General features: G+C 36.5%; 2 protein-coding genes across 2 annotated transcripts; both read right to left on the reverse strand.

Annotated features, from left to right (window-relative positions):
- Nucleotides 1–3,194: 3,194 nt before the first annotated feature.
- LOC149030113 (BON1-associated protein 1-like) lies at nucleotides 3,195–4,252 on the reverse strand. Its single transcript, XM_089152279.1, has one exon. It carries the CDS (start codon nucleotides 4,064–4,066, stop codon nucleotides 3,473–3,475), a length of 594 nt encoding a protein of 197 aa, XP_089008405.1. The 5' UTR covers nucleotides 4,067–4,252; the 3' UTR covers nucleotides 3,195–3,472.
- Nucleotides 4,253–9,536: 5,284 nt separating this feature from the next.
- Nucleotides 9,537–10,436, reverse strand: LOC149030114 (BON1-associated protein 2-like). The gene has a single exon (XM_089152292.1). The coding sequence runs from the start codon at nucleotides 10,236–10,238 to the stop codon at nucleotides 9,654–9,656; it is 585 nt and encodes a 194-aa protein (XP_089008418.1). The 5' UTR covers nucleotides 10,239–10,436; the 3' UTR covers nucleotides 9,537–9,653.
- Nucleotides 10,437–12,942: the final 2,506 nt, after the last annotated feature.

The raw sequence follows: 12,942 nt of genomic DNA on the forward strand, positions 1-12,942 counted from the left end.
TTTAGGACGGATGGAATGGAATCTAAAAACAATAATTGGTAGCGTATTTATGAATGCAGCATTTTGGTGGATTCAATAATTTATAGTTGTTTTTTTTATTTGAATTTAATAGGTAAGATAAGATGTGTTCCCATAAAGAAACAATAGGTAAGATGTAGGTATAAGTAAATATCTTAATAATCATTTTGAAGAACATTTGCTACACCCTTTCATCAGCAAATCTGCAAGGAGACAAGTCATTTGCAATTTCCTTAGTCAGAGGGGTTTTCGAATATATGTGGGGACTATTGGAGAACCTTGGGGTCAAGTTTGATTCTAATGGCCAGAATATATCTTAACCATTCTAAGTCCGAATAGGGTTTGGGTTTAAAAATTTTTTGTCGGTTAAAATTGGACCAAAGGTAGAATATTTGATTTAGGTTCATCTGATTCTACCACCTCATAGATTAATTCTTGTAAATCTCCCCCCCCTCCCCCCCAAAAAAAAAAGATTAATTCTTGTAAAAGATAACTGTACAGAAATATGTATTATTAAATAATTTAGTGCTAAGAGGGTGAGGCTCATGACTAAGTGTCTAATCTCAAGAACACCGGGGACGGCTGGGCTCCATGTTATAGCACTAGGATAACACTAGGGACATGAGTGGAGCTTCCATAAGGTTAGAGAGACCATGTCTCCAACTTATTTTCTTATAAGTTTATTTATAGAAGTCTCTTTTTTTTCTTTGTTTTTGGAATTTTTAGTCATTTGGCACTATTTGCAAAATATTAGCACTTATATAGTCCCTCTCCCCTTCTCCTTCTAGGAAAAAAATTGTCAAAGGTAAAGACAATAGGTAGAAAAGTTATTATGACCCCTATACCGCAACTAGAGAGAACTATAGACTGTTATTCTTAGTAACTGTTTGAGAATTTAGGAATTTATTCAGCGAAAGAGATAAACAATTATGAGTTTAAACCATCACATTGGTTGTGGTATTTGATCTTATTATTAGAATGACTTGAATTATATATAAAATTCATCTTTTTTTTATTTTTTTAGATTTAGAATCAATTAGAATGACAGTTAAGTTTAACGAGTTAGAGCTCAATCCCATATAAATTAAAAGAGTTTGATTTACTAACTGGGTTGGTCCAAGTGGTAAGCAGCTTGGTCCGCTTAAGCAAGGTTTCGGTTGTGATTGCAAAAAATTTTCGTTGGGAGACTCACCCACCATAGCCAGCATCCGACCTGGGTCGAACACCAGATTAGTCAGAGCAAAGCCTTGAAAACTGTGGTTGCCAAACCAAAAAAAAGAGAGTTCGAATTTCCTTACCGACATATACAAAACTGCATAAGATATCTAAGATATCCAAGTAGTTTTAAATTATAAAGATAGAATCTAAAACGATAGAATGACGTCAAGTTGAGGGTCCAACTAAAAACTTCTGTAGCCAAATTGTTCTATCCATGCATCAAAGGATTTAGCATCTAAAGGAGCTAATTAAATGCGTCTAGTGTCTACCATTTGAAATAAGTCTCTTGCATGCTCACACCGTTTCTAACTCATGCGGTGTGATTTTCGAAAGTCAACTTCACAGAAAAGAAGAGAGTTAAAAAGAAAATATGAAAAGTCCTTTTCCTTGGGCACCGGCGCCGCAGGAGAGGAACTCCATGAGAATCTTGCTTCTCTCATGTGAAAAGAAACTAAAGGTAGCAGCAAATGTGGCTGTGGCGGAGAGTGCAAAGCTCACAGTTGCCAAGAATAAAAGAGGAGAGAATTATGCTTGCAATTCCTCCAAAAGCCCGAATATTGAACCACCTTAGTTCAGTTGAAGCTTTAAAAATTTTCCTCCCCCGAATAACACCATTGAGGAGACTTGAACCAGTGACCAAAAAATCCCCTGCCCCAGATAACACTATTGAAAAAAACAACCATATATTCTATATTATTTGTAGGATCAAGTGTTTGTCTGTCATCCAAAAGCCAAAACTTGTGGAAACGATGCAACTTTATTTCCTTACACTTTATCCAGTACGCATCAAGATTCGAGTCGAGATATAGGGTGGATCTTGGACAATTTTAGTACTAAGGAGGTCCCAACAATTATATCAGTGCTCAAAGGTAGTCTTCCTCCTAAATTTGTGGTTGAGAGGTGTGGGGAGCACAATGTTATTTTGTTCGTTGGAATTGATTCGTACAAAAATGTTCTCGAGAAATGACAATTTTTCTATCTCAAAAACAAATAAGTAGAGGTGACCGAGTTGCCCTTTAAAGAGCATATGAAAATTTTGCTGGACAAAATAGTTTTCATGTGGAGTAGGATTAAATTCAGCAACATATAGAGGCAAACCTACGTTGGGTGCCAGTGATGGGTTAGTAAAGCGGTTAAAGGCCCAACCTCCCTAGGGGAGGTTTTGGGTTCGCACTCAAATAAAAAGCTCCATTGAGGATGTAATTGTGGTGCGTGTAAACTGGCCCGACATTAATTTTTTTTTCCTCTTCCCCTCCCCCACTCCCTTAATATTGAGAATAGTTTATAAAGGTAAAATAATCGGTATAAATGTCATTCCTAATTAAACTAACTCTTCAATCCCTATTTATTCTCTCCCTCTCTCCTCTTTCCTCTTTTCTTCCTATATTTTTTCTTCTCTTTCTACAAAGGTGTATTAAGGAAAATTTGAAAAAGATCTTCTCCCCACTTCCCCTTCATGTAGCTTCCCTAGTGGAGGATATAAGGGAGCTAAGTTCCTTTTTTTTTTTTTTTGTCTTCTTTGTTTAGTTATATTCCAAGAGTTATTGACTTTGTTGCAGATGGTGTCGCTAGGAGAGCCCTATCATTTCTGTGTGCGACAATTTGGTTGCAAGATTTATGTTCTCCTAGAGGCTTGGCTGTATCATAGTCTTCTTCTGGATTCACTCACAAAAAAAAAAAAAAAAAAAACAGTTTAACAATTGTGAGAATGATTAGTGGCTGCTATCAAGTCTCAGTGGAGCTTCACTTCAGTATTGCGCATTAAATGCGCAGAACCGTGAAGCCAACGGTCGAGATTGAAACATCGACCAGGATTTCGATCTTGACCGTCCATTTTCGGTTTATGAACACACCAAAATGGACAGTAGAAATTGAAATTTCGGTCTCAATCTCAACCGTTGGCTTCACATGCTGCGCATTAAATGCGTAGCATTGATGTCACAGTAGTCTCAGTGGAATTGTGCAGAACTAGTAGAGAATATCAAAAACTCCAATGACTCTTTCTTTGGATGCCATGGTGTTCATCTTTTCTATTTTTTTATTTTTTGTGAAACTGATAGTTTTTATTAAGGTTGGGGACTATCACCGGGCAGACCATAAATAACTCAACTCAGCACATGCAAGCGACAACAACCAAGGGATTAACATGCAATACCAAACTTTTTTTCTGGGAAAAAGCAAAAAAAGAAAAAAAAAAAAAAAGAGGAAACGAAACAGGATGAAATGGCAACGACGATTACATTCGATATCCATATCTGAAACCGTGGTCGTAGGGCACTGGAACTGGAATCCCAATCGCAGTTCCACTTCCACTTCCACTTCCACAAGCAGCAGGAGAATCGATCTTCTGATTTGCAGGTACGTGAAAACCAAAAGGCTGTGAAGGGAGAACAGGCCAAGCTGCCGCAAAGCTCTGCAACCCAACAGTCCTGATAGAAAAATTAATAATACCGTTGCTTCGTTCGCCGTTGCAATCTCTCAAACGATAACTAAGGAAGTGCAAATATTGCGACGGCGTGTAGTCTCCAGTGAAATCTGAGATTGGAACTTTTGATGTACCAATAATCTTCAATTTTCCTGAAGACATCCTCGTCTGCACCTCCACTGCAATCAACTGAATCGAACTGGGTAAGACCAATGGCGGTTCTAGCTTCTCGTTCCATGATATATTATTGCTCCCATCTTCTTTACCCATGCTTGTCGATCTCTCATTATCTGAATCAGTTTTCACCGTCACGAACGTATTTTTCTTTGCCGATTGTCCACCGAGCCGTAAACCCTCGGCAGAGATGATGGTGATTTCCAAAGAACGTGTTATTGCCTTCTCCATGTTTGATGAAAGGTTCTTCTCATCCCTCCGGCTGATCTTATCATGTGATATTGCGGAAAGTAAAAGCGCACAAACAAAAGCAAAGATGGCTTGTAAAGCTTGCACTTTCCAGAGAAGGAAAGGCAAGAAATTTCTTAGATGGCTGCAGCAATGCTCGTGCTGGCCGATTTAGAACGGATTGAATGGAATCCAAAAGAAGCTACGAATTATTCTAGCTCTTCAGCTTAAACAATGAACATGGTTTTTTCAATTTTTAAGTTGTTTTTATTTTATTTTATCTTATATTAGGTGAGTTGTCTTACCAAAAAGAAATATTAGGTAAGATGTAGAATTCTTAAGTGCTGTCATTATCATCTTGGATGACATTTGGTACTCTCTTTCATCCGCAAATCTGCAAAAAGGCAAGTCATGGGTAATTTCCTTATGCCAGATGTGTGGAAAATATAAGGAGAACTAAAGTACAAGTTTGACTTTAATTACTAAAATATATTTTAGTCTTCAAGGCTTGGGTGCAAAATTCTGTCTGGTGTCAGTTAGAACATGGCCAAGGTGGAATGTTTGATTGGGCTGGTAAATTTTTTTCGTAAAATAGAGTAATAATATAAAACTATATATTATTTTGTTATTTTATTATTTTGTGGTTAGGGATAAAATTTAGAATTGAGTGTCTAACCTTAGGTCAGGGGATTAAAGTGAAGGCTTGACTAATATATTTGGGGTCCAAGTCAAGGTTCTGAAGGGTGTCACCCTCCAATACGGAATTATATATAATATTATTATTTTGGGGTTAGGGGTAAGGCTCTAGATTAGATGTTTAACCTCAGGCTGGGGGGTTAAAAAGGGAAGACTAGGTTAATATATTTAGGGTTTGAGTTAAAGTTCTGAAAAGCGCTACCCAACACAGTCGTATTGTGATGCTAAGGAGAACGGAAAAAAATCGTCTGCTGTGCACATCTCTTTGCAGTGCACGGCACCACAAGTTGACACGTGGCTTATCCCTATTAAACAGTTCAAATTAGAAGGAGGAATTTAAGTGAAATTGACCCACCTTCTTACCCATTTTAATACAACCCGTTTTGTGACCTGTCTAACTATGGATGCCGAGATTTCTTTCCGTTTTAGTTGGAAAGTTTTCCCCCGATGATGTTCCCTCTCCTCCGTCTCTCTCGCCGCACCATGAGCAGTTATAGAGTTCCAGGTAGAAGAGGAAGGGAAGCGTAGGGGAGAAAGCCACATTCATCAAGATAGTTTTTGAAAGCTCCCCTTATTAACTCTAAGGCTCCATCAATTTGAAAAATTTAACTGAAGTAGAATGCAAATTTTCAACCATATTTTTAAAATGCTTAAAACAATGAATTGCATCATATTTAAATCGCAGAGGATAAAACTAAGTAAATCGATTGAAATAATCAACAAAAATAATTTACGAATTGAATCCACTAATTGACAAAGTTTGAGTGGGACCTCACAAATCACAATGAATAAGCTATAATGGTTGAGTAGTTTTTACTATTTGAAATAGAAAATGATAATATGTGATGTTTGCCAAGTTGGCAAGGGTCACAAATTTTATTGGATTTAAGTGTTTCAAATGAATTAGATAAGACACTATTTCTCAAATGATTAAGTATTGTAGAGGAAGGATGATCAAGTCGGCAATGCCAAATATCAAAAGGGGTTTTATTTCCATAAAGAACCAAATGAAGCACAACATTGGCCGAGAAAGAATACAATTTATCTTTGACTGGACCCTTTAGTAGAGTAATGCTTGACTCCAAATCCTTAACACAGAAACCCAATGGAAAAAATTCAACAGAACAATTATTGTCAAATGTAAGTTGAAAAATAGAAATTAAATTCTTTGACAATTGAGGAACTATTAGTATATCATTAAGAGATAAAGGATTTGAATTTGTTTTCAAAGTTGAGGAGCCTATATGAGTTATAGGGAGTTTCTTACTGTCACCTATTGAAAGCTGGTCTTCTCCTTTGTAAGTTGCAGATAACTGTAGCCTGGTTGGATAAAATGACATATGGTTAGTAGCACCTGAATCTAGTATCCACTATGCATCATTCTGTGGTGTAGTGTGTTGGGTACCATGTAAGCCAACATAAGAAATGTGAGTTGGTGGATTAGGATTATTTCGGCTCTAGGTATAACGGAAATAACATATATTGGCCGAATGGCCTTACTTAGCACATATTTGACATTTGAAGGAATTGGTATTAAAGGTGTTTTGGTTTTGTTGGTTATAGAAATTTTGAGCTCTTTGAGGGCCATTTGATGAATTTCGGAAGTCATATCTAGGTGTGTTTCGGTTATTGGGTGGATAGGAATTAATATTGTTATTAGGTTTATTAAATTTAGGCTGATCTGTAACAAGTAATGCCGTAGGGGAATGAGAATCAGTTAAGATTGATAGGGTGTTTCCATAGCTACGGCGTAACCGTTGCTCATGAGTAAATAGTTTGACCCTTAGGTCGGTAAAGTTAACGGGTGGAGTAATATTTTTCACAGTAATGATGAAAGTGAGATAATCCGATTTAAGACCATTTAATGTATATGCTACCAAATAAGAGTCATTTACCTTGTCATTGATTGCCACTATGGAATCAGCAATGGATTTAGTTTTGTGAAGCTAGTCTCTAATTGTGCTTGTTCATTTATTGATCATCTGCAATTCACTGCAAAGATAAATTCTTCAAGCAGTGGATTGTTGTTGGAAGAGTTGTGCAAGAGCATCCCATACATCCTTCGCTGTTATGGTTGTTATACAAGAGTCATTTACAACAAAATTTAGTTGAAAGAATATACAAATTAAAAAAAAAAAAATTGAATTCAGACTAACAGATCCTTTATGGTCTTTCATATGCCAATGCAAAGTTGCTAAGTAGTAAGACCCACATCTCCTAGTGAAGAGGTTGCAAGTTCGGTTCTCACCAAGGCCTCTTCCTTGAGGAAATAGTCGAGGTACGCGCAAATGGGTCCAAAACCTTAGATCTCAAAAAAAAAAAAAAGTAGAATATGTATTATTATTTTAGTATTTTATAGTTTTGGGATAGGGTTCATGATTAAGGGTCTAATCTAGCTCAGGATCACGGGTTGAAGGCTAGGCTCCATGTTACAGCACTAGGGTAATAGTAACACCGAGGACATGAGCAGAGCTCCATTAGGGTCAGAGAGACCACGTTCCCAACCTATTTTCTATAAGTTTTTTATTTTTTTTTTCTTTTTTTTTTACTTTTTTAGTCATTTGACACTCTTTGCAATGTGAAATATTAAACTTGGTCCTCTCCTCCCATTTTTGAAGAAAATTGTTAAAGGTAAAGACAACCGGTAGAAACCAACGGGGGTTGGTCCAAGTGGTAAGTAACTTGGTCCGTTTAAGTAAGGTTTCGGTATCGAAATGTTGTGGATGCAAAAAATTCCCGCTAGAGAGTCTCACCCACCACAACCAAGTGTGCGATCCGGGTTGAACACCGGATTAGTCAGGGCAAAGCCTTAGAACCGAGGTTGGCACCAAAAAAAAAAAAAAAAGACAATCGAAGAAAAATTATTGTAAATTATCACTAAAGGCTAGTGAGTTGGTGATGATCAACATCTCGAAGTAAAAGTTCAATCTTTCCATGATTGTATATATAATAACTCCTCTTTTTTTCTAATAACTTAACATAAAGAATTGTTTTTTCAAAACCGACCAACCTTTCTGTGGGCGTAGAGTGACAAGATAGATTTGGATCATCTAAAGTTGTACCACTGGTATCTTTTGTCAAAATGTCTACATTGTTGATGTAAGAAAACAACAAAAAAGAATGTTATCCATGTATACATAGGGCCAATATGGATAAGGGAGGATAAACATAGGCGTTACTATCAGCCATGGAAATGGTTTTCTATTAAAAAAGAAAAACTCAAGGAATGTTTATAAGAATTGTATCATAAAAGTAAAAATGAATGACTTGCATTACATTACGTACGTCGGCAAGACAGCTGCGATGAATAATATTGTTTCTGTACCAAAGGATATATTAATTTAAATAGCCCAACTAAGTTTTAAGGGAGAAAAGTTGAAGTAGAAATTTGGATTGCTGAGTGCTGAGACAATAATTATATAAAAAATCGAGAATGCGTTTGGTAACAAGTTAGGAAACTGTTCTGGCATTCTATCTTACTCGGAGAATGGAAGATGACCAAATTAAACGTGTTTGGTAAATCAGATTGTCCTTGCATTCTCGTGAAATGTATTGATTTAAAAATTGTACTTGACATGACTTTTTGCACATCTAACCTAACTTATTTTCACATTCTTGAGAACCACATACCAACCAAGTTTCAAAAATCAGTGGAAGCACTAGCTAAGCAAAACATCTACTTGGGAGTTGTTGGAGAAATGGTAACTTTTTCTTGATCTGCAACTTATCGAAGGTAATGGTGTTAGATGAATATCTCTATTAATCTCCCATTTCAGTCTCTCTATCCTCCTCTATTGTCTTTCGTTTCTCTCATTCTCTCCACTCCACATGCATACATATCTCACAATTCTCTTTCTCTAATATGTAGGAGCCCTAGTTGAGCAAAACACCCATTTGAGAGCTGCTTGAGGAATGATGACTTAAGAAGGTAATGGCATTGGAACAGTAAGCATCCCTTCTAACCAATGCGTAGACAATGAGAAAATAAAAGAAAACCCCCCCCCCAAGGGGGGAAACCCCCCCCCCTTTTTAAAAAATCCAGCCCCCCCCCCCCCCCCCCCCCCCCCCCCCCCCCCCCCCCCCCCCCCCGACCAAGAGATAACAAGTTTCCCACCACACGTAACTTCTCATCTTCAAATCCATTTCACCTAAGTACCTAATTGGATATCTTGATTATGCACTAAAAGATGAATAGAATTTAGTCGAGAATGTGGACAGAAACAAATCAAGTATGTGGATTTGACCAAAAAAAAAAATGTAATTAGTTACTTCACTTCTCATACACCAAACGATCTTTAGAGTATTAATATTGAAGTATATTTATTAGGGTCTAGAAAATTTTGTTTTTGGATTTATTTCATGTATGTATTCTTGGTATTTTATGTCACAAAAATCTGAAGTAAAGTTACAAAACTTCAATTCATTTCATAATTCTTACCCAAAAAAAATTCCATAGTTTTTCTCGGACCAGTTTGCGTGCAGCTTGGTTAAAACTAACTTGAGATAGAAAGTTGATTCAGTGGGTTTTTTTTCTTTTCTTTTTGCTTCTCAGAACATCACAACCCTAGTATATGACGATGCCATACTCATGCATTGCAAATTATTATTATTGTGTTTGGTTGTTCATGCAATTAAATCCCATACCCATACTTGTAAGGCACCGGAACTGGAACGCCTAGGGCTGTAGCACCCTCACAGGCGGCACTGATCGATCTTCATCTTCTTATTTGCTGCAGCCGCCCAATAATTGGGGCGGCAGAAGCAGTTGCTAAGCCTTGCGATGATCCGTTGCAAGTGACAACAACCACAGAGAAATTAACATGCAAAACCAAACCCTTTTTTCTTAAAGAAAAGTTACAAAAAAAAAAAAAAGGGAAGACGTTGGCAACGACGATCACACTCCATTTCCATCTCTGAAACCGTGGTCGTAGGGCACTGGAACTGGAATCCCAATCGCAGTTCCACTTCCACTTCCACAAGCAGCAGGAGAATCGATCTTCTGATTTGCAGCCACCAGAAAACCAAAAGGCTGTGAAGGGAGAACAGGCCAAGCTGCGGCAAAGCTCTGCGACCCAACCGTCCTGATTGAGAAATTAATGATACCGTTGCTTTCACCGTTGCAATCCCTCAAACGGTAACTAAGGAAGTGCAAATACTGCGATGGCGTGTAATCTCCGATGAAATCTGAGATTGGAACGTTCGATGTTCCAACAGTCCTGATTCTTCCTGAAGACATCTTTCTTTGTACCTCCACTGTAATTAACTGAATCGAACTGGGTAAGAGCAACTGTGGCTCTAGCGTCTCGTTCCATGATAAGTTGCTCCCAGCTTCTTTACCCATGCTTGTCGATCTCTGGTTATCTAAATCAGTTCTTACGGTCACGAACGTATTTTTCTTTGCCGATTGTCCATCGAGCCGTAAATTCTCGGCTGAGATGATGGTGATTTCCAAAGAACATATTATTATTGCCTTCTCCATGTTCGACGAAAGGTTCTTCTGATCGCTTCGGCTGATCTTACCATGTGCTATTGCGGATTGCGCAAGTAAAGGCGCAGGAACAAAAGCAAAGATGCGTAAAGCTTGCACTTTCCAGAAAACGAATGGCAAGAAATTTCTTAAAGGGATGGGTGGTTGCAGCAATATTCGTGCTGGGTGATAAAGAACGGATTGAATGGAATCTAAAAAGCAATAATTGGTAGCGTATTTATCAATCTAGAGGAGGTGCGAATTGTTCCATTTCTTCGGCTTAACCAGGTAACGTACAAGACATTTTGGCGGATTCAAAAACTTTTTAGTTGTTTTTATATATTTTATAGTAGGTAAAATGTTTTACTTACCAGAAAGAAATATTAGGTAAGCTGTAGATATAATTGATTATCATAATAATCATTTTGAAGAACATTTGGTACACCTTTTCATCCCAAATCTCCAAGGAGACAAGTAATGTGCAATTTCCTTAGCTAGAGGGGTTTTGAAATATGCGTAAAGACTATAGAAGAACTTGGGGGTCAAGTTTGAGAATAATAACCAGAATATATCTTAATCTATTCTAAGTTTGAATAGGGTTTGGGTTTAAAATTCTTCTCGATGGATCTGAGATAGAATTGGGCCAAGATGAAACATCTGATGAAGTTGGTCCAATGCTACCACCTCATAGATTAATTCTTGTAAAAGATAGCTATACATAAATTTTATTATTCTATGGTTAAGGGGTAAGGTTCATGATTATGTGTCAAATCTTAAAGTCACAAGAGGAAGGCTAGACTCCATGTTATAGCACTAGGGTAACCAGGGGTGGATCTAGAATTAAACATATGGGGGGATAATAAGTTCAAATCACCTCTTTGCCAGGCAAGCATTAATCCCACAACATATATTATGTGGACCCATGTGAAATCCACTGTGGGATTAATTTATCTTATTTCAATTCAATTATTTCAATAATATTTTTTAATAGAACAATTACTTCAATAATTAGTTCAATACAACTATACAAATATACAATGTTAGAAAAAACACTTAAGTCAACTAGTTCAGTAATTAAATTAAAATAAAGTTCAATTCGGTTGTTGTTTTCTAAAAAGAATAACCAAAAAAAAATTAGAGAGAAAGTACATCTTACTTAAATAATTAGTTCAATATAATGTTAGAAAAAACAATTAGTTCAGTAATTAAATTGGAAAAAATTGGTTCATGCCTTCGTGGTTTTTTTAAGGTTTTTTTGAAAAAACTACTAGATAAATTGAGAGAAAGAGGAGGAATTTTTTTTGAGAAAGAGAGTGAATACGTAATAATTGTGAAGATGATTTAGGAAAACTCCAACATCGTCTACTAGTTTTTTCAAGTTTTCCCTAACAAGCTAAGTCGTTTGTGAGAGGTGTGGAAAAAAAGAGAAAAAATAGGGAATAAAAGAGAAAACTTCAGGAGAAAATAAATAAAAATAGAAGTACAAGAGAATATGATATAGGGAGAAATTTATGGATAGTGAGTTAGTTTTGAATGAATATTTAACTTTTTGTTCTTTAAAAATAGGGATTTAACGGTGATTGTCAAATAATGATTAAGACCTTTCATCTTTATTTATTTATTTTTTTTTTTGTAGAAAGAACGGGTCACGTAGGACCCAACAAAAAACAAAACAAGAGTAAACTGATTTGGCCCAGCCAACATATTAGTCTGAAGAAGTTCCTCTAATTTTGGAGGTTGCTTTTAATTTGTAGGATTTTTAAGATTTCTATTTCTTCACAGAACATCATTGAACACTAATCGGCTACTTGGTTTCCTTCCCGTCTAATGTGGGTGAAATGGACATGTCAATTTGATTTGAATCTTTGACAGATGTCATTAATAATATTCCCAAACTTTCCTTAGATCTTTGAATAAAGATGAAAGAAGCAGGATAGCCTGGAAGGAGTTAGATTCCATTTCAATAGATCACGCCCCCAATCCTTCCTTCAATGCCAAGAATTTAGCTTTTAGAACTTCATTACATCACACATTTTTTGTGAATTTGTCATGAAAAGCTCCGCTATGGTCACAAATAACTCCTCTTACTTGAGCAATTTGACCTTGTTTAATAATGGAGGCATCAATATTGTATTTAAACCAACCTTTTGGTCGTTTAGACCAATTACACTTTGTAATACTTGGTGGTTTATGTACTTTCGCATTGCAAGAGCCATGATGTTCATGCTTCCTTTATTGTGATGAAGTAATCCTCAATTATTAACTTCTCATTGCTAGGTCAGACATAATTGATATCATGCACATCTTTATTCCTCTAGTTCCACAAAAAATAAATCACATATACGAATTTCTCTAGCCATCCTAAATACCATTTAGAAGCTTCTCCACAAATGTTAAGTTCATACCATGAGGTTCAATCATAAGTATAAAATGAATTTCAATGAGTCGGGTGGACTAGTTGATTCCATATACCCGTAGCAAAATCATAGTCTCGAGAGACATGCATAGTGGGTGGATTGTCTTCCACCCTAGCATTATAAAAACTGCATCCATCTTCATCCTGGAGTGCTAAATATTTTTTGCAAGGATTAGTTAAGAGGCGATCTTTGCTTGCAAGCCAGGCAAACAAACACAATCTATTCAATAGTTTTAGTTCTCAAACCATATCCCAAAGGAGCGGTCATTTTTATCTTAAAAAATTATTTTTCAATATTTG

Source organism: Hakea prostrata, chromosome 1 (genome assembly GCF_041222555.1).
Source record: "Hakea prostrata isolate BN-2017 chromosome 1, UWA_Hpros_2, whole genome shotgun sequence".
NCBI lineage: Eukaryota > Viridiplantae > Streptophyta > Magnoliopsida > Proteales > Proteaceae > Hakea > Hakea prostrata.